Source organism: Netta rufina (assembly GCF_964035555.1).
Source record: "Netta rufina genome assembly, chromosome: W".
Taxonomy (NCBI): Eukaryota; Metazoa; Chordata; class Aves; order Anseriformes; family Anatidae; genus Netta; species Netta rufina.
In genome coordinates this window covers 9,968,907-9,990,445 of record NC_140139.1, presented here as the reverse complement: position 1 = coordinate 9,990,445, position 21,539 = coordinate 9,968,907, and the positions used below count along the sequence as shown (strand labels likewise).

General features: G+C 45.4%; 1 protein-coding gene across 2 annotated transcripts; it reads left to right on the top strand.

Annotated features, from left to right (window-relative positions):
* The first annotated feature begins 2,942 nt into the window (after positions 1-2,942).
* LOC311220759 (immediate early response 3-interacting protein 1-like) lies at positions 2,943-21,109 on the top strand. Of its 2 annotated transcripts, XM_084304316.1 has the most exons (3): positions 2,943-3,271; positions 17,683-17,784; positions 20,909-21,109. In XM_084304316.1, exons 1-3 carry the CDS (start codon positions 3,010-3,012, stop codon positions 20,962-20,964), a joined length of 420 nt encoding a protein of 139 aa, XP_084160442.1. In that variant the 5' UTR covers positions 2,943-3,009; the 3' UTR covers positions 20,965-21,109. The 2 variants fall into 2 exon arrangements, with proteins under 2 accessions (XP_084160442.1, XP_084160441.1); XM_084304315.1 differs by lacking the exons at positions 17,683-17,784; positions 20,909-21,109 and adding an exon at positions 3,650-4,023.
* The last annotated feature ends 430 nt before the right edge of the window (positions 21,110-21,539 follow it).

Here is a 21,539-nt window from a genome sequence, read left to right as displayed (position 1 = left end):
TGTGAGATTGTGCTCCATCTGCAATTGCTTTGTCAATGCCTGCGTCTCTAGCAAGGGATCCCAGTCGCTTGGCTTCCCTGCCGTCTAATTCCACACAATTGGCTCCAGTGTCCCAGCATCAGAGCAGCCAGGTGACAAGCTGCTCACCTATACAGCGACCAAAATCTTTTCGCACATCTCGTAACTCACGCTCGTTTAGGCTTCGGGTAGTTACTGTTGATTTTTCGGCATCCTCATCTTCCTCTTCCTGAATCCTTGATGGCCCAGCGTCATCGTCGTCTCCGTCGTCTCTATACCTAGATTTGGCAGAAGACTCTCTGCGTTCTAAACGACCTGAATCTCTATACCATTTTTTCACCTTCTCTACAGGGGCAGCTTGCACTGCTACTGCTCGTTTCTCTGACCTTGTTACAGGGTCTGCCACAGAGGTTGGAATATCCTCTGTAGGGTCAACTTGCACTGCTACAGCTCGTTTCTCTGACCCCGTTACAGGGTCTGCCACAGAGGTTGGAATACCCTCTGCAGGGTCAACTTGCACTGCTACAGCTTGTTTCTCCGACCCCGTTACAGGGTCTGCCACAGGGGTTGGAATACCCTCTGCAGGGTCAACTTGCACTGCTACAGCTCTTTTCTCTGACCCAGCCACAGGAGCTGGAGCGGCTGCAGGAGCTGGAGCAGCTGCAGGAACCAGAGCTGGAGCGGCTGCAGGAACTGGAGTTGGAGCAGTTGCAGGAGCTGGGACTGGAGTAGCGGCAGGAACTGGAGCTGGAGCAGTTGCAGGAGCTGAAACTGGAGCGACTGCAGGAGCTGGGACTGAAGTGGCTGCAGGAGCTGGAACTGGAGCGGCTGCAGGAGCTGGGACTGGAGCGGCTGCAGGAGCTGGAACAGGAGTGGCTGCAGGAGCTGGGACTGGAGCGGCTGCAGGAGCTGGGACTGGTGCGGCTGCAGGAGCTGGAACAGGAGTGGCTGCAGGAGCTGGGACTGGAGCGGCTGCAGGAGCTGGGACTGGAGCGGCTGCAGAGTCCACCGTAGGGGTCACAGTGGCTGTTGGATCTGTCACAGGACTTGGAGTGGCCGCAGGGTCTGTCACTAAGTTGATAGCAGTATCAATGGCAGCTCGATAGGCATGAGCCAGGCCCCAGCATGTTACAATGATTTGTGTTACTTTGGAACTGCCAGAATCGTGACACCTTTTTTTCAAGCATTCTGCCAGTTTTTGAGGATTTTGCAGTTGTTCAGGGGTGAATTTCCAAAACACTGGGGGTGCCAACTGCTCTAGATGCCTGCCCATATCCTCCCATACTCCCTGCCACCCACAACTATACTGCCTCCGGGCAGATCTCTGGATGAGCTTCCTAAGTAGTTGTTTAACTTTAAGCAGAATCTGAAGTGCATTCAGGAGGCAGAACAACAAGACTATGCTGGTCTGAGTATCCCAAGGATATTCAATATCTTGGAGAGCTATTGTAACAAGCTCGGAGGATAAGAGGGTGGTGAAGGAGGAAGGCAGAGTGATCCAGGAGGATACAGGGGTGGTGAAGGAGAAAGGGAGAGTGATCAAGTAAGAAAAAATATCTTCCCCTTTCCCCTCCACAGATTGACTCCCTAATGGAAAAAAACAATAGGTACAATTGCTAATAGTTTCCAAGATACAGTTTCCAAAATACAGAGTCGACGATGTTACTGAGTACAAATACCAAGTTAGAGTCATGACCAGATATCTCATCGTCTCATAAGCCATTGCTACAACACTCAGTACCATAATGATCTGAAACCAGGGCCCGGAGAGGATAAACAACATGACAGAGAGCAAATACGGAAAATAATGTACTATAATACTCAATTTGGAAAACAGGCGCAGCAGAGTTGAGATTAAAGCAATCAGCATTATGACAAGTGACTATTAAGCAGGTTTAACACTTAAACCAATTTTAGTTTAACACACTCTGGTCAGATCTGCCATTATCTCAACCTTTCGGGCCCCACGTTGGGCGCCAAAAAAGACTGTCGTGGTTTAACCCGGCCGGCAGCTAAACACCACGCAGCCGTTCGCTCACCCTCCCCCCTCCCTCTCTGGGACGGGGGAGAGAAATGGAAAATGAAGCCCGTGAGTTGAGATAAAGACAGTTTAATAAGACAGGAAAATAATAATAACAAAATAATAATAACAATAATAATAATAATAATACAATGGTGATAATAGGAAAATAATAATAATATGTACAAACAAGTGATGCACAATGCAATTGCTCACCACCCGCTGACCGATGCCCAGCCTAACCCCGAGCAGTCCGTCCCCCTCCCCCCAGCTAGCCACCCCTATATATTGTTTAGCATGACGTCAGATGGGATGGAATACCCCTTTGGCTAGTTTGGGTCACCTGTCCTGGGTCTGTCCCCTCCCAGCTCTTACTGCACCCCCAGCCTGCCTGTTGGCAGGACAGAGCGAAAGGCTGAGATGTCCTTGGCTTGGTATAAGCACTGCTCTGCAACAATTAAAACATCGGGGTGTTATCAGCACTCTTCTCATCCTAAACCAAAACACAGCATTCCACCAGCTACTAGGAAGAAAATTAATTCTGTTCTAACTGAAACCAGGACACCTACATATTCATTCTTAATCAATCGCTCTCTAATTTCTAATCCCATGTTTCATGATTGCCTCATCGTTAAGAGTCTGATGTTATCATCAACCATGGGGCCTGTCGACCCCCATGGCCACACTCCCACATCTCCCCCTTCTTTATTAACATCAACCATCTTCTTGACATGAATTATTACTTCATATATCACAGTCACAATCTGGGCCATAAGGTGTTTTGATCTGGTTCTCAGGGTCCGAGGGGCTCCTATTATCTGGAGGCCTAAGCGCAGCACAGGCACAGGACATCGCAAATGTAGCATATATTCATTCTTAATCAATCGCTCTCTGACTTCTAATCCCATGTTTCAGTAGGTTGATAGTTGGACTAGACGATTTTGGAGGGCTTTTCCAACCCTAATGACTCCATGATTCACTCAGGCTGCGGAGCGGGCCCCGTTCCCCCACAGCCACCCGTTTGCCGCTATGGCAACGGTAGGGCGGGGCCGCCATTTTGTGTCCGCCCCATCGGGGCCTCCTTGTCCTTCAACGTCCCACTCGAGCGCCACTCCCTCCTTTTGGCGCGTCGCGGCGGTGTCATGGCGTTCACACTGTACTCGCTGCTGCAGGCCGGGCTGCTCGTCGTCAACGCTGTCGCCGTGCTGCACGAGGAGCGCTTCCTCCGCAACGGTGAGTCGCCGCTACCCTGCCCGCCCTCAGCGCCGCCAGCCCCGGGCCCCGTCCTGTCCCCCTCCCCCCCCCCCCCGCCACGGTCCCGGGCCCCGTCTCTGAAGATGGCGGCTGGGCTCCTGTCACTGCTTTGTGTCCCCTTTTTCTATACCCTTCTTGTTGTTTCCTTCCCCTTCTCCCCTGTATGTTTCTGAGCTGTTTTGAGAGAGGGAGTTAGGAGAATCTTATCAAGTAGTGATAGAGCGCTGACCACATTAAATTAGGATGCTACTTAGTGTCTTTGCTAATTATGGTGCATTGTGCAAATTAACTAAAGCAAGAAGCCTTGGGCCCCTTACCAAGGCCAGTCTCCTAATAAGAGTGTGAGCCTATCTTAAGAAACTGGCAGAAACTGGTCCTGCAGATGGACAAGAGCCAAGGAGCAACTGAGTCTGCGCAAAGACAAGATGTCAACCATCAGCGATGAGGAAGAGTCATCAATCTTCATCCCCACGACCCCCGAGGGCCACCACCAGGAGACACTGCGCAAGCGCAGATGGGAGGAGTTTATGGAATTGACTCCTTGGAACTAACTTTAATACGAAGCGGGGACGGGTTATGAATATGTACAGCCGTATTGTGAAACTTCATGCATATGTAACTCTTTACTGCATAGAACCAAGGCAAGTTGCCGCGTCAGGTGCGCACGACTTTGGCGGGACTACCCCCTGTGCTGCCCAGCGCCGAATAAACATACCTACTTTACAGTCTTACTGATTGTGGAGTCTGTTTTCCTCAAGTCAGTTTGGTGAGCCAGCCAGGAGACACTCTGCTCGGCTGTGGGATTGACTGCAGAGTGGACGCCCCTAGGTGCACCCCGAGTATTTTCCTCGGAGGAGCCTCCACTATCAGCCGCACACTGCGGAAGCAGACAAAAACCTCCTGAAGCCACAGACAAAAGGTATGTTTTACAGTAGAGGAAGGTGATTCAAAGATCGAAGCCGTAATTCCTTTAAGTGGTATATTCTTTATTGCAGCGCTGGATGCACGGGGGATCTCTCTACCTATCGTGCATACCCAAAGCAAAAAGCAGTCTTGAATTTATACAATCAATCTATCAATATTCTACAAGCACCTATACATATGCATTACCTATCCCCGCCTTCCCTCGCTTCTCATGCCAATTAGCCTTTTGGCACCTTGCGCCTGCGTAGAGCCTTCCAAGAATTGTGGGCAGGGGTCTTTGGGACGTGGGCAGGGGTCTCTGGGAGGAAGACCCCGAGTCTTCCTCACAGTGTACTTTTCACCTTTGGTCAGGAATCTGCTGAATTGGCAGGTTTCTTAATTGCGAGAGCTGGTTGTTGCCAATTCTTCCGTTTGTTGTATCTTTATAATGAATTCCAATGTCCAGTTTTGAGATTTATAGTCCTTACGTTTGTTTCTCTGTCCGTCTGCCGCTTCCTTATCATGAGTTTCAGTATCTTGTTTCGAGATATACAGTCCATGTCTGGGGATTGTCCTTGCCTCCCCAATGCCTCCCCAATACCTCCTTAATCAATCCCCCCTTTTCTTTTCCCATGCAAATTCTTTTGCATCAGATACTTTCATTATTTACAGTAACACAACAAAGCAGGCATCTAAACAACATGCACACAAATATTCCTAACACTACTAATGTGATTAGAGCAATGAACACTTGTCTCAACCATTGGAAATTGGGCAACCAGGAGGTTAACTTATTCCATATTTCACTAAAACTCCATGAAAGATCATCTTTACTGATCTCATGTAGGACCCTTGTCTGCTTCCATATTTCTTCCAGGTCGGTAGAAATCCTTCCACTCTGATCTACATACACACAACAACTTGTGTTTATTACTGTACAGACTCCCCCTTGAGCGGCCAGTAACAAGTCTAGGGCCATCCGATTTTGTAATACTACCTGTGATAAACTAGATATCTCTTCTTGTTGAGCCTTTATAGCATCCAGAGTTTTGTTTTCTAACTTCTCTATAATTGCAGAAATATTAACTATTGCCTTTTCCAATTCACTCACTCCTAACCATGGGATAAACCATCAAACAAAACTATGAAAAGCGGTGTGTCTCTCTATCAATGGATTGTTAATTTTTCGTCTGATTCTCCGCATATGATTTCTCAAGTAACCTCGAGGCACTACATCATGTACTGTCATATTGGGGACTACCGCTCTAAGAGTGCAAGTTCCCTTCCAATTCTCAGGCAAGACCTTACAGGCTGTATCATTGCATAGCCAATACCACCCTTTTCCTTCTGGTACTGGCCAGCTGGTTGAATTTGCCCAACTGCTAGTTGTACTAATATCAATTTTTCAATTACAAGATGTCTGATTCCCCACATAAGTAGTACCTGTATTTATACAATCCTGTTTTCCCATACCCTTAGGCGGGTTACACCTTTGTACACATACATAGTAAGATTCCAACGGCATGAAGCTACTAACTTCTAGTTCCAAAACTTCTTCATATTTTCGACCCCAAGATGTGTTTTCCCACAAATTAGTCCAAGATAAGTTTGCAGGCAAGGGAATCCCGATTAACGATACACCCTTATTCCCATGCTGTGGCAGATGGGTGCATACCCAACAGTTCGTCTTATTAGTTACTTGAGAAATTGTTTGTATTAAGGTCAGGTGTAAGTTCTCATCCCAAGTTGCCCACCCCGAATCCGAGAACCGCACCTCTGCAATCATTAGGATCTGGAAAAACAGAAAACTTTTTCTGGAAAACTTTTGTTGGTCCAATTGGAGTGGTGGTCCATATCCTCGCCAGGGCCTTCTTCACCCTTGAATTGTGGATCCAAGCTGCTTGCTCCTTAGTTTTAATGGCGGTATGTGTTGTCAGTAATACTTGGTATGGTTCCGTCCACTTTCCTTCCATTTTTCCTGTAGTGGTTGTCCTGAAAAAGTCTTTATATATATATAATCCCCGAGCTTAAAGGGGTGGATTGGTTGATCCAACCCTCTAGCCCTGATCCCTAAAACAAATTTATGTACTTTATTTAATTGTTTCTGAAGTTCAGTTATATAAGCATATAAATATTCTGATCCTAACTGCGTTAGGTCCTCTCCACTAAATAGAAATTGCTACGGCCTTCCATATAAGATTTTGAAGGGACTCAAATTCCCTTTTATTCTAGGTTTAACTCTAATTCCAAGTAATGCTAAAGGGAGGGATTGAGGCCATGACAAATTAGCTTCTTATCCAATTTTAGTTATTTATTGTTTAATTAAATGGTTCATTTTTTCTACCTGTCCACTTGCCTGTGGTCTATAAGGAGTATGCAGTTGCCAATCTATCTTTAGAATCTTACTTATCTGTTCTACCACTTGTGCACAAAAATGTGAAACTCTATCAGAAGACATTGCTACTAGAATCCCAAAGCATGGTATTATTTCATTTAACAAGACTTTAACCACTTCTCTTGCTTTGTTTGTTCGACAGGGAAAGGCTTCAGGCCTTCCTGAAAACGTGTCAGTCAGAACCAGTAAATAATGATACCCCCCTTTTCTAGGGAGTTCTGAAAAATCAATTTGCCACTGTTGCCCCGAATAATTTCCTTTACCGATTATTCCAAATTTTATTCTATTCTTGGTATTGGGGTTATTGTGTAAGCAAATGCTACATTGTTGAGTTACTTGTTTTATCATATCGTCCCACTAATGTCTGACTCAGGCTCTTATGCAGTGTGCCAGCTCCCCAATGCGTTTTATTGTGTTTTGTAAGAACTATGGGCCATGTCAAACTAGAGGGTATTACTATGTGGTTATCTTTTAAATATACTCATCCATCTGGTTTCATTTTACCTTTCAAATCTTCAATTAATTTTAAGTCTTCTTTTGTATAATTTGGATATAGTTTGGATTTTACTGTCTGGTATCAAAGACAATGCCTTCACCTCAGTTATTTCAGCTGCCTGCTTAGCCTCTGCCAATCGATTTCCAATTTCAAAATCGGTGTTCCCCTTTTGGTGTCCCTGACAATGCATGATAGCTACTTTTTCTGGTTGTTTTACAGCCTACAGTTGTTTTACAATACCTCCTTAATCAAAGGGCCTGTAAGTCGTACGCGTGGACAGGGCAGCTGGTAAATCACACAGAGACATCTGGCGTGCAGCACAGTCCCCATATGGGAGGAGGGTACTCTACAGGCTGACCGGTAGAGCGGCCACTAGCGATCTTGGGAGTAGATTGAGCAAATCCGAGGTTACTGCTGCATCCCAGTTTTGGGAGCCAGGACGGACCTGCTAACGACTATAAGAAGCAGGAGAAGGGTAAGCGGGCCTCTCACAATTGTGACAAGGTTATCTGGATGATATTTGCAGCTGCTGGAGGGATATTAATTGGAGTGGTAATAATTGTATATCTTATTTGGGGATGGCTGGGTATCTCATGTTGAAAGCATTTGTGTAAGCGTATGTGTTTGAGACAAAGTATTGTTGTGAAGTGAATTACTCCACGAGGAACACGGTCAGAGACGATACAAACCAGTTTGGTTATTGTTTTAAGTGATATATTCTTGTGGTATGAACGAGAAGTGCAAGGGGCCTCTCTGTGTGATTGCATGATTGTGCTGTGTGAGTGAGATGCAGCATCGCTGCAAAGCGAATGCAGAGTTCCGATCCGCGGTTCCATATTCTCCGTGAGGGGATCGGCCAGAGACGAACAAAACGCATGACAGACCGAAAAGAAGTGGTGTTTTATCCAAGTGTTGGCTGGTGGTGCCCGATATACGGGCCTGGCAGTGCATCTTGTAATCCTATTTTTGTTCTTAAATACATAAATGCATATATTTATTAAATAAATAAATAGGAGGGGGGCTGACTGATTATCAAAGCGGTAGAATGGAGAGTCACTTCTTTAGTGGTTTGGGCTTGAGCTCTGAGAATTTGGTAAGAAGGGGGAGAGCAAATTTATTTAGGCCTCAATACTTTTTTTAACCCCCATATTGACAGATATGCAGAAGTGATTCCTTGTTTTGTGTGGGCTTACTAACAAAGTGCATGAGAAAAATTGTCATTCGGTTTGAAATTCAGTCCTGTTGAAATGAAAGTTTTGTGGAAAAGGTGGTATTGTTTGTCTAGAAGACAGAAGGCTGAGTGCTTCAGGTGTTTTCCTGAAGCCCTGTGGATTTATGATTGGAACAGGGCTCATTAACAATATGAAATAGTAAAGTTTGTATGCGGAAGGAAGAGTTTAATCCCAGAGAACTGGGACATTTGGGAAGAAGATTAGGAAAAGATAGTAAAAACCCGCAGTAAAAAGGTTTGCGTGGAAATTGAAACAAGGGACAGTAACTAATATAAATAAATAAAAGGGAATGAATGGGAAATCAAGGAAATGGGTAATATCCAAAACAAAGACGTTTTAAAGAAAGCCTCCTTGGGTGCATATTGGCACGTTGGAAGGATATTGTTAGAACTGGGGGCACAGAAAGCAAGAGGACTTTCATTAAGTATTGCAATCAATGTTGGCCACTACATAAGCTAAACGGCCACTTTATGGGCCAATCGACTATAACACTATCTTGCAAATAATGTTGGTTTTGAGGAGAGAAGGGAAATAGGATGAAATGTTGTCAGCATCTTGGATGGAAAAGGCGTGGAATTAAGTTGGCCCCTGACTGAGCCTTTGGTGTTGGCATGACAAAAGCACAGGCTGGAGAAAGATAAAGGAAGGGTTAAAAGGGTTGTCGAAGGTGTTAAAGGTGTGGCATGTAGTATTTGACAGAGCTGTTTGAAGTTGAATGAGCAGGGAAAGAGGATGTAGGAATGTTAATAGTTCTGCCTCAACCCGAGGCCGAAATCTCAAAATCACGGGTGTGAGCCCTCTGGGGCAGAGGGACCATGATGGGTCCGAGAGAGTTGTCACGGAAACAGAAAAGCAGTTAACTCTTAAAACAACCTTGAGTTCATGTGTGAGCTCAGATTGCCAGTGGGACCGCTCAGGGAACTATTAACGATTGCATTCCCCTGACCGACCCCCCACTGAGACCCTAATCACCCCGGAAATAATGAACGGTTATGTAAATACCAAAATCTGGTTAAATTGGGAATTGAGAATCTGTTCCAACAAGGTCCAAAAGAAACCCCTATGGAATTTTTGGACCAACTTCAAAATGCAATGGAAAACAAAACAAAACAAAAAGAATTTGGACCTGGCTTCAGAATACAAACAGAGGCAATTGGCTAGCCTCTTTCTAGGGCAAATGGCCCCTGATATCAGAAAGAAATTGTCCTAGGCTGCAAAATAAATTTACAACAGTCAGGAATGACGGGGACCTGGGGCATCTACCCTAGCAGGTCCACTAGTTGAAGAAAAACTAGGAAACGAAGAGAGAGGCTGGAATTTTTTGTTGGTTAAGGGAGCTTCTTTCCGTGTTAAGTAGTCTGTAAATGTAAGAGGAACAACTGGCCAACAGGAAAAGGCGTGTTTGTTTGTTTTTTGTTGTTGTTGTTTTTGTTGGTTTTTTTTTGCAATGCTTGAAATTTAAATTGGGGAAAAATGATTGGAATTACAAAATGGGAAAAACAGACAAGTTTGGTTCACGGTACTAGATTTACAGGCTGCCTTTTTCTGCCTTCCTGTGGCAACTGAAAGCCAGAAACTCTTTGCCTTTGAATGGGAAAATCCTAATAGAGGATGGGAAACTCAGCTTACTTGGACGGTGTTACCACAGGGGTTCAAGAATAGCCCCACCATATTTGGCACTGTGATCTTGAAGCTTGAAAGACCCCTTTGGGAAAAGGGGACATTGTTGCAACACACAAATGATAGCCACTGAAGAAGAAAAGGAATGTGTATAATGGACTATTAATTTACTAATTTTTTTTTTTTTTTTCGGCACTAATACTGTGAACCCAGCAGCCTCTTTCCTTAGTAACAGAGTTTCCAGATTACCCATTCATGATTGCATCAAGACCACGGACACGGTATACTCCAGCTGACCAGACTTAAAGGATACACCCCTAGAAGATGCGGAGGATTGGTATATAGATGGCAGCAGCTTCATCCGCCAGGAATTTCGCCTCACAGGATATGCGGTAACAAACATCAGCCCAAAAGGTGGAAATCATTGCCTTGATAAGAGCTTTTGAGCTGGCAAACATTTGGACAGATTTGAAATATGCCTTTGGTGTGGTGCATGCACACGGGGCAATTTGGAAGGAGAGAGGACTTTTATCTTCCTCAATTAAACATGCAGAAGAGATATTGCAGTATACCTGCCTACATCAAGGAGGGGATACTGATATTGAAAGGGAAAATAGAATGGCTGATGCAGGAGCCAAAGGGGTAGCAGAACGGGCATCTGAGAGTCAAATTTTGGCATTAGTATCAGGAACAGAAAACCAGGCATTAACAAAAGCTTTCGAAAATGAGTAGAATACTCTAAGATGTAAACGGAAAATCTTACCTACAGGTTTAACATAAATAACTGCCCTGGTTTCAGTTAGGACAGAGTTAATTTTCTGATGGGAGAATTGTGATACCATATTAAATTGAATGGTAATTGGAGAACATAATAAAGCATGCTGGGGAGCTGAAGTAGTGTAAGAGTTTTTAAATAGCAAATGGATAGGGCCTAATTTGTATACCATTGTTAGACAGGTATAAAAGTAATCAAGCTCCAAACAGCGGTAAATTATTTTTTTTTTTGAACTCCCAAGAAAAGGGGGTATCAGTATTTGTCGGTATTAACTGACACCTTTTCAGGATGGCCAGAAGCATTCCTGACCAGAACAGCCAAGGCTCTGGAGGTAATTACAAGAAATAAAACCTCATTTTGCAGTTTCAGCAACTATATCCTCTGACAGGGGCAAAAGTGGTACAACAAATTAGCTGCCATTTGGGTATAGACTGGCAACTTCATACCACATATTGCCCTCAGTCGAGTGGCCAAGTAGAAAAATGAACCACTTAATCAAACAGAAAATTGTGAAATTGGGACAAGAATCAAGTTTGGTCTGGCCTCAGTCTATTCCTTTAGCCCTTTTGCATATACCAAGGGCAAAGGAAGGGCTAAGCTCCTTTGAAATCTTATATGGACGACCCTATGGAATACAAAGAGGAATATCCATGCAAGCTGGGGATGAACCCATGACCTCCTATATGGTGGTCTTAGGTAAACAGCTTAATGAAATTGGAAAGCATGTGAGTGGGACTCCGGGTAGAGGGTTAGATGGACCACTGCACAATAGACAAGCTGGAGGTTATGTACATGTAAAGTGTCTTGCAGAGAAGACCTTGGAACCTCAGTGGGAAGGACCGTTCCAGGTCACAGAGATCAGAATCAAGGAGCAGAATGCCTGGATCCATCACACCAAAGTGAAAAAGGCACCCAAGACCCCATGGAACATTACTCAGGTGTGACCTGGAAGGTTACATTTCTCACAGTCTTAATGGTATCGTTGGTCAAGGAAACTGAACAGTGGGTGCACAATACCTATGTGAAACTCACCCAGGCAGTGAGTGATAGTTTCAACCTTTCTGACTGTTGGGTGTGCACACTGCTGCCTAGAGGCAACCTAGAATTCCCCATATGGGGCATACCCAGTATGAATTGGACATTGACCTTTGCGCACGCAAGAAATGGAACATGTCCATTTGGCAAGGATGATTGCGAACATCTAGGGGAGAGATCTGAACTACTCCCATGCGAAAATGTTAACATGTAACTTTTAATCTTACTAAAACTTGAGATTATGGTGTAGGTGTCACAATATGTGCTGATAAAAAGGATACGAACTCAGAATCTCATAGCCTCAATTCTCTCGCGCAAATTTGCAAGCTACAAAAAGGATTCTATTGGCTATGTAGAGATGGGCGTGCTAGAAAAGCTTACCCTTAAATTGGAAGGGTCATTGTATTGGGGGCTGTCTTAGCCCTTGTGTTGGGTCTGTCTGAGCTGGAGTCACCTTTTCCCTGCAGCAGCCCACACAGTGCTGTGCTCTGCACTCATAGCTGGAACAGCACTGATATCACTCCAGTGTTGTGTCTATTGCTGCGTAGTGCTGGCACAGCATCAGGACTCCTTCCAAGCCCCCAAGAGCCAGCAGGCTGGGGGTGGGCAAGTGATGGGGAGGGGACATCGCCAGGGCAGCTGACCTAACCCAACCAAAGGGATGCTCCATAACACCTGATGTCACACTCAGCAATAAAAAGGGGGGGGCTCTCGTGGGGGAGGGGACTGTTCCTCCTGAACAACCACTACGCGTTTTGAGGCCCTGCTTCCCAGGACGTGGCCGAATATCGCTCGTTGATGGGAAGTAGAGAATAATTTTTTTTCCCCCTCTCTCTGTGCTTCCGCGCGGACTTATTGTTTCTTTTGTTTCTTTTTTCTCCCCATTCCCTTTCCCTTTAATTAAACCTTTCTCATCTCAAACCTCGAGTTCTCTGTGTTGTATTTTCTCCCCCTTCCTCTTTGAGGAGAGGGGGAGTGAGAGAGCGGTTGTGGTGGAGCTTGGCTGCCCACCTGAGTAAAACCACCACAGTCTTTTTTGGCGCCCAACGTGGGGCTCGAGGGTTAAGAAAACAATAGCATTGGTTGAAGTATTTACAACTAACATACTGGTAGTCACAATGTTCGGTTTTCTGTTAATATTTTTCTGTGTGACTATGTTGTATGTAGTCCATTCCCTGTTCTCTTTTTTCCTTTACATCCGATCGGAGAAAGTGTTGAAGTCTGTGCTTGGTTTCTTTATCATGTTGTGCTGTAACATGCTGGCCTTCAGTTTTGTCTGGTACTCAGGCCCTGCACTGTTATCTTCCTGGTCTCCTGGAGATTATCTTTTTGGAAATATTAAGAATTACAGCATCTTCTTTTTTGCCCCTAGCAGTCAATCAGTGAATAATATCGGGGGTGGTGCCTTCTTCTTTTCTCCCTGTGGGCTAATTACAGCAGCCTTTGAGTATTTTGGATACCCTTGGTCGGATATTATCCTCCTATTACTAGTTCTAGTGTAGTGGGTTTACGTGGCAAGGTTTTGGTAGCAGGGAGCCATAGGGGTGGTTTCTGTGAGAAAGATCTAGAAGCTGCCCCATGTTTGGGAAGGGCCCCATTGTTTTCCAGATCCGAGCCAATAAGCGATGTTGTTTTGCGCCTCTGTGAGAGCATATTTAAGACAGGGAAAAAACGCTGCGCCACACAGCAGCCGGGAGAGTCAAGGGAGTGAGAGAACAGCCTTGCACCAAGGTCAGTGTAGAGGGAGGGGGAGAGGTGCTCCAGGCGCCGGAGCAGAAGTCCCCTGTGGCCTGTGGTGAGGACCATGGTGAAGCAGGATGTCCCCCTGCAGCCCATGGAGTACCACGGTGGAGCAGGGTTCCACGCTGCAGCCCGTGGAGGAGACCACGGTGGAGCAGGTGGCCCTGCACCGACGGAGGCTGCCGCCTGTGGAAGACCCCTGCCGGAGCAGATTCTGGGCCGGACCTGTAGCCCGTGGAGAGGAGCCCACGCAGGAGCAGGTGATCTGGCAGGAGCTGCTGCCCGTAGGGGAGCCAGGTTGGAGCAGTTTTCTCCTGAGGGATGGACCCCGTGGTACGGACCCATATCTGGAGCAGTTCTGGAAGAGCTGCTGCCTGTGGGAAGCCCACGCCGGATCAGTTCATCAAGGACTGCATCCCGTGGGTGGGACCCCACAGCACAGGGGACGAGAGTGACCGAGAAGGAGCGGCAAAGAAGAAGTGCTGTAGACTGACCATAACCCCCATTCCCCCGTTCCCCTGCGCCGCTCGGGGGGAGGAGGTGGAAGAGGGTGGATGGGGGGGAAGGTGCTTTTGGTTTGTTTTTTCCTTCGTTTTCTCACTTCTCTCGCTTGTTAGTAATAGGCAATAAATCTTACTATCTCCTTATGCCGAGTCTGTTTTGCCCGTTACAATAATTACTGCGTGATTTTCTCGTCCTTATCTCAATCCTTGAGCCCTTTTTACATATTTTCTCCCCATTCCTCTTTGAGGAGGGGGAGTGAGAGAGCGGCTGTGGTGGAGCTCGGCTGCCCACTCGAGCGGAACCACGACAGTCTTCTTCCCCAAGGTAAAGCAATTTATTAAGAATATTATCCAAGGACCTGTCCCCAGACAAAGTAGTTGTGGGGGGCAAGGTGTGTGGGGGGATTTGGGCAGGTACCTATCACGGTTTTCTCCTCCAATGGTTCTTAACTTCACCCCTGAACAAGTGCAAAATCCAAGAAAACTGGTAGAATGTTTGAAAGACGTATGCCCTGACCCTGGCAATACTAGAGAACTCCACCAGCTTGCTGCACTCTGCTGGGGTCTGGCTTACGCCTATCAAATGTCAATTAACATTGCCCAGCACCCTCAAGGGGATAGGGAGGTTCCTGAATTTGATGATGAGATAGCACACACTATGACCACCCCAGAGGACCAACCATCTATGGTATCAGTCGCCCCTATAGTAAAGACAAAACAGTGGAAACGGAGATCAGGTCGTTTAGTAAGGGAAGAAGCTCCTCCTAAGGATGAGGGAGAAGAGGAAAAGGCAGGCAGCTCTAAAGCAGCATCATCACGGCAACATCAGGGAGAAGAGACTGAAATCATAGATGAATCAGAAACTACTCGATCTCTATCCTTGAGTGAGCTGTGAGAAATACGAAAGGATTTCAGTCGTCATCCAGGTGAGCACATCCTCACCTGGCTGCTTCGATGCTGGGACACTGGGGCCAATAGCCAACAGCTAGAAGGCAATGAAGCCAAGCAGCTGGGATCCCTCTCTAGAGAAAGGCTCATTGATAGAGTAATTGGGAGAGAGGCACAAGTTCTCAGCCTCTGGAGGCGAATCCTAACGGCTGTGAAAGAAAGGTATCCCCACAAGGAAGATATTGTATACCAAGTAGGCAAATGGACCACTATGGATAAGGGCCTCCAGCAGCCGCAGGAATTAGCTGTGCTGGAGATGCTTTATAGTGATTTAAACAATGCCCAGACACCTAAAGACCCTGATGAAGTCCAATGCACAACATCCATGTGGCGGAAGTTTGTACGGGCTGCACCCTCATCACCTGCCAGCACACTGGCAGCAATGGATTGGGAGGAGGGGATGTGGATAACGTGTCCAACCAACACTGTATTGAACCTAGAAATAGTGAAAGAATTTACTAACTTTTTAGAAAAGGAGGGACTGAGAGAGGGAGTGAGGAGAATCTTATCAAGTAGAGATAGAGCACCGATGGCATTAAACTAGGCTGCTACTTAGTGCCTTTGCATTGTCTATGGTGCATTGTGCAAATTAACTAAAGCAAGAAGCCTTGGGCCCCTTACCAAGGTCAGCCTCCTAATAAGAGTGTGAGCCTATCTTAAGAAACTGGCAGAAACTGGTCCTGCAGATGGACAAGAGCCAAGGAGCAACTGAGTCTGCGCAAAGACAAGATGTCAACCATCAGTGATGAGGAAGAGTCATCAATCTTCATCCCCACGACCCCCGAGGGCCACCACCAGGAGACACTGCGCAAGCGCAGATGGGAGGAGTTTATGGAATTGACTCCTTGGAACTAACTTTAATACGAAGCGGGGACAGGTTATGAATATGTACAGCCGTATTGTGAAACTTCATGCATATGTAACTCTTTACTGCATAGAACCAAGGCAAGTTGCCGCGTCAGGTGCGCACGACTTTGGCGGGACTGCCCCCCCCAAAGCTGGGACTACCCAGCCCAGCACTGAATAAACATACCTACTTTACAATCTTACTGATTGTGGAGTCCGTTTTTCGCAAGTCAGTTTCCTCTGCCTTGCACCACTCGCTGGAAGGGACCTCTGTGGAGTCACGCTCTGCTTCCCACTGCACCCAAGGCTGGGCATCACCGGCCTTTAGGAGCAAAAATAAACAATCAACAGAAACCAACCATAAAGCACAGAAAAGCCCCAGACAGCCAAGATGTTCGGTGTCCCAGGAGATGACCTGAGATGGAGATGACCTCTCATCCAAGGTTTCCTGATGAGGTTTTCCATTTTGTGACTCCTCACTCAGAGTCCTGGTTGCTCTAAGTCAGGCCGAAGCGGGAATTTGGGCAGGAGTGACATTTCTTGGCCCTTCCGCCTGCCCCCTGGTGGGACTCAGCTGGGGCTTTGGTTTTACTTGTCCTTTCCTGGAGCTCCAGGAACCCCAAGACGTGTGGGATGATGGAGGGGTCAAGCCCCTCACCAAGCCTGCGTGAGTCTTGGGAATAACCGCAGGCTTATCCAGGTGGGAGCACAGCACCCAGCCTGGTGCTAGCAGAGCAAGAGAGACAAGGAAGGAAAAAGGGGTGAAAGAGAAGGAAATCGCTCCCAAGCTGTCTCTGGAGGAAAGAAATTCACAGGTTGCACCGTGCAGCTCTGCACAGGGTCAGTCCCTCCTATGTCTGCCCTGCTCATCCCCAAATGTGTAAGGGTTGTGAGCAGCGGGACCAAAAATACGCAGTCCTATTGCTGGGGGATGGTGCTGTGCTCTGTCTCCTTGTAGCTCATCTCCCCACTGCCTTGGCAGGGAAGGCTTCTCATGCCCTCCTGTTTTTGTGTTTTCCTGGGGTTTTGTGTTTTCCACTCCTGTTGGTGTGGTGGCATTTCATACCGAAGTATGAAACCTGCCTCACTGCTTGCTTTATGTTTGTCTGTGCTCAGAGAATTAAAAATGTCCCTGCAGGCAGTCTGCATGATTTAGAGAAAGCCATTTTAAACCTTCTGATGTTTTCTTAGTGACTCCTTGTGCATCCTGACACTGTTTGCCTTTAAACATCACTACACACTAAGCAAAGCCAATTCAGGCTGTTTCCAGTGGCACTCAGCTCTGTTGTTCTTTGACAGGCAGGCCAGCCACAGATAGCCCATCTCTAAATGTTCATTCCCATCGCAATGTTTGTCAACACTGGCTCAGTTGCTGAGCTGCCACCCAAAAAGTTTGAGTCATTTCTGTAGCACTTCAGAAAATCATCGTCCCAGTTTGGAATTTGTTCTGTTTCCATCGCGTAGCTCGTTTCTGAAGTGTTGCTTCATACCCAGCAATTACTTGTTCTTTTATCTTCTGGTAAAGGCCTGTGAGCAGATGTAGGCAATCTTTTTAATATTATTTTGGCGGATGCTTTTCTAAAGTCCAAATAAACTCACTTGGTTCTCTGTCATGCAGAGAATAGTAGTATATTAAAAAGGTAAGGGTTTCCTTTGCAGAAACATTGATCTCTTGTTACCGTTGCGTTCATTAAGATGTTTAACAGTTTGTGGTATATTGTTTCAAGCAATAGAATCTGAAATGAAGCTAATTGGTTTGTAGTTTGCTTTTCTAATGTTAGTGATAAACTCAACCATACTCAAGGTAGATCACTCGTTAATATCGCTGATAGCGTTTGTTGAATGGCTTCGTTTTGTTGTTGTTGTTAACATGGCTGCCTATTTTCATGTGACACAGTTGGCTGGGCAAGTGATCAAGGGATTGGAGGATTTGGAGACGCACCAGGAATTAAAGCACAGCTAACGAACCTCGTTCAATCTGTACGAACCGTTATGAGAGGTAAGATGATGATGATCGTTTGTTTAAACTCTCATCTGTGAAGTTTTGTTTCTGTGCTTTAATGACATAATGCCGGCATGTGTCTCTTTCTTTTACCAAACAGCTGCTCTCTCTGCTTGTCATCCAGTCTGTCCTTCTTTTTTCTCCACTTCCAGAAAAAATCCCAGTTTCCTTCTTTTTCTAATACTGGTGTGGTACGAGTTCACAGTCCAAAGCTATGGTGGTGGAAGGGAAGTGGGGCACATCCGTCCATCACACACCAGCATACACCCCTGAGCCCTTTGTGCACTTTTCTCTCCAGAAGAAAGCTGCTGACGAGACAAGCTGGGGGCTGTCACTGCTCTGGTGGTGAATCCAGGGGTGTTATCGAGACAGAGAAGGAGAAGAACAGTAACACAAAAATGGAAATTGTCTCTTCAGAGTTGGCGAACTCTGTGGATACAGTGTGCCTGTCAGAAATGTAACTTACACACACCGGGCCAGTCAAATCCACTGTTGAAATCTTATCAGAGCTTTTGTTCATCACTGCAGTATTTTCCAGGACCACTGCATGTGTACCAAGGTCTTTGGAGGAGTAATGTGAGGTGCAGTGCCTGGTGCGACAGAAATGGGATGAAACAAATCATTAGGTATTAGATTAAGCATGAAGAGCTGAAGGGATGAAAGACACGGACTCTGTTCTCTTCTCTCTGAACTCTTCTGTTCAAGATGGCTCTTGAACAGAAGACCTTTATTGCCATTTTCCTCCACTACATATACTTTCCCCGTAGCCCCATGCGCTGCCCACACGCCCGAATCTGTCATACAATTGGTTAGAGACCCTCAGACATGCGCCTCAAGCCAGCCAGCAATTGGCCATCTTTAACACTGTAGCCAGGTTAATTTATCTCGACCTTGCTCATGTTTTTGTTTCTACCACTTATTTCCTCATTATCTCTAATTCAGGGACGTGTGAAACAGTGCAAAGCCATCTGTGAATTCCTTTCCCGCAAAGAGCCATTTGTATTTGAAGCCAAACCAATTAATAACAGGATATAGCTAACAGCAGTACAGAACTGATAGCTGGGGTGCTGGTGATAGAGCTGATTTAATTAATTATGGAGGTGTCCTTTTACACTGCCTCTTATCTTTTCGTCCTTTAACATTAAAAGGGTCTTATCCTCTTCTCCATTTGGCTAGTTGCATTCAAACTAAAGCTGAACAAAATTTTTATTTGAAGGGATTTCTCAAAATATATTACCTATTTCCTCATTATAGAAATACACATCTCAAGGAATGTCTCTTATCTTGTGATTTCTGGTTGTTCTTCCAAAAATGAAAATGTTGTCAGTAGTGAGAAATTAGGGGCTTGGGTCTCTTAATATTCCTTAATAAATTTTCAATATACATATACATATATAAAATCTGGGGAGAGGTCAAAGAATTTGGTTCAGATATAAAACAAAACCAAATGTCATTTCCCTAAAATGGTGTTACCCAAACAAGTGCCCTAGCAGTTCTCTAGCCACCGTTAATGCACCCCACTGTAAGGCTGATGGAGAAAGAATTTGTGTAACCGAGGACCCCAAGACGCAATGGGTTTTGGCAGGCTCTTTCCATGGGCTCCCCTGATTATACTTGGCTCCTGCAGGAATTCCTCACTGCACACATTTCCTTGGTGACCCTGGGTCCTCCCCTGCTGCCACTCACCTCAGGAGAACTTTCACTGCTATGCTGATCACAACCAACAGTAACAGACTGCCACTGAGAGACACTATGATAATGTTATAAGTAATCAGTGATGAACCTTGAAAAGCAGATGGAAACCACAGGTGAGTTTTGCCAACAAGCAGCTTTAGGAAATGCAACCTTTTGCAAAAGGACCCCAGGTTGTCACAGGTTGCACACAGGTCCTTCTGCTGCAAACCATGGACTGAGAGGGGTGACTGACCAGCTGTGAGTTAGGAGGGCATTCCTGTCAACTAGTTTTTCTTCAAAAATCTTGCAGCTCAGTTAATTAACTCATGGGTGTTTATCTACCAAAGGACAATCCCAAACTGCTTCACAGAGCTGATGCTGAAACCCAGCCCTATGGATCTAAGGATGGAATAGTGTAGCCCCACACTGCTAGACCACAGCACTGTCATTTCAGATATTATTCACTTTTTTGCAGTAAAGTCATTGCAGGATCCCATATCTTACTGCTTCTCTCACCAGCACTCTCCATCCACTTCCACCCTTTTCAATTTCAGTTTCCATCCTTTTTGGCTCTTGGGTTTATTTCAAAAATTAATGGTCTGAAATCTGGCTTAGATTTCCCCTTCTACATCCATTTTCGAGTTCCCCACTCCTCTCTTCTGCCACAACAGCTCCTTTCATTTCCATCGTTCTGCCCTCTCTAAAATCCCAACAGCAACAGATCTATGGCTAATTCCTTCCTCTCTGCTTATCATCCAGTCTGTCCTTCTTTTGGGTTCATGCATGGATTCTATAGGAAGGTGCATGTTGCAGTGTGCAGTGCTTATGCTCTAAGTTTGTTGAAGCGTAAAATGTTCCCTGCTTTTCAGGCAGGGCCGATTTGGACATCTGCATCTGTAAGGTGCCACTGTGGCATCTTACCTTTTCCTGGGGTCTGGGAGGAAGCTTAGTATGGAACAGGTTCACATTGGCTCAGTGCAGTTTTATGTGAAGTACCAGGTGAGGGAAATGTAATTCTTGGGATTCTTAAAGGTAAGCCCATGCTTAGATGGATGGGGAGGGGGAACGTTCTTAACTTATAAGTTACCAATAGTTTTTCACTATAAAGCATATCAAAATTCATTTTATAAGTGCAAGTATGTATTTTATAAACAGCAAGTAACAAATCTTACTTTGTGGTGGGCAAGACAAGTAAAAACTGGTACATTTTTTCTAAACTGTAGTAAAAACAGGGACAGAAACAGACATTTGGAGAAAGGGATGTTTGAGCCAAAGTTAAGAGGCAATAAATATTTGTACTGTTGCTTCCTACTAGCTTTTAGAACCCTAGGCTGTGATCCTGAATTCCTTACACTAATCTTGATCCTGCATAAGAAAATGAGGTGTATTTTTTAAACTTCTGCTCCTTAGAAGGTGGTCTCCAATTACTCTTGTTCTTTCTCTGCAGTGCCATTAATAGCAGTGAACTCCATTACCATTGTGCTCCTCCTGTTGTTTGGTTGAAGATACCTGTTGCAAAATCTTTTGGACATCCAAAGAAGCAAGTTGCTAGCTGTCACTGCTCTGAGTTTTCTGGGATCCAGCATGGTTTAGCTGCCAGTTTGACATTCAACTTAAAATAATAAAGACACTATTTCTATTTATCCTATTTCCTAATGTTCACTTTCAGTTTCATTAAACAAGATAATGGGATTAATGCAACAGTGCTGCAAATATACTGGACTGTGACAAGTTCTGTTGCTGCCTGTTAATCGCGTTGACTGTTAGAGAATGCGTCGTAACGTGTTGCAATGAGTATCAATAGGATGCGGTTTTTAAATGTCTTGTTACTCAGGGATGAATTTCCTTCAATATACTTCCCAAATTATTCCTAAATTAAAAAAAAAGTGATTTTTATTTCAGTTACTACCACAGTACTATTTACCACAGACCTCATTGTGGTCTACAGCTTCCTCATGAGGGGGAGTGGAGGGGCAGGTGCCAATTTATTCTCTTTAGTGACCAGTGATAAGACCTGCGGGAATGGTGTCAAGCTGCGACAGGGGAGGTTCAGGCTGGACATCAGGAAGAGGTTCTTC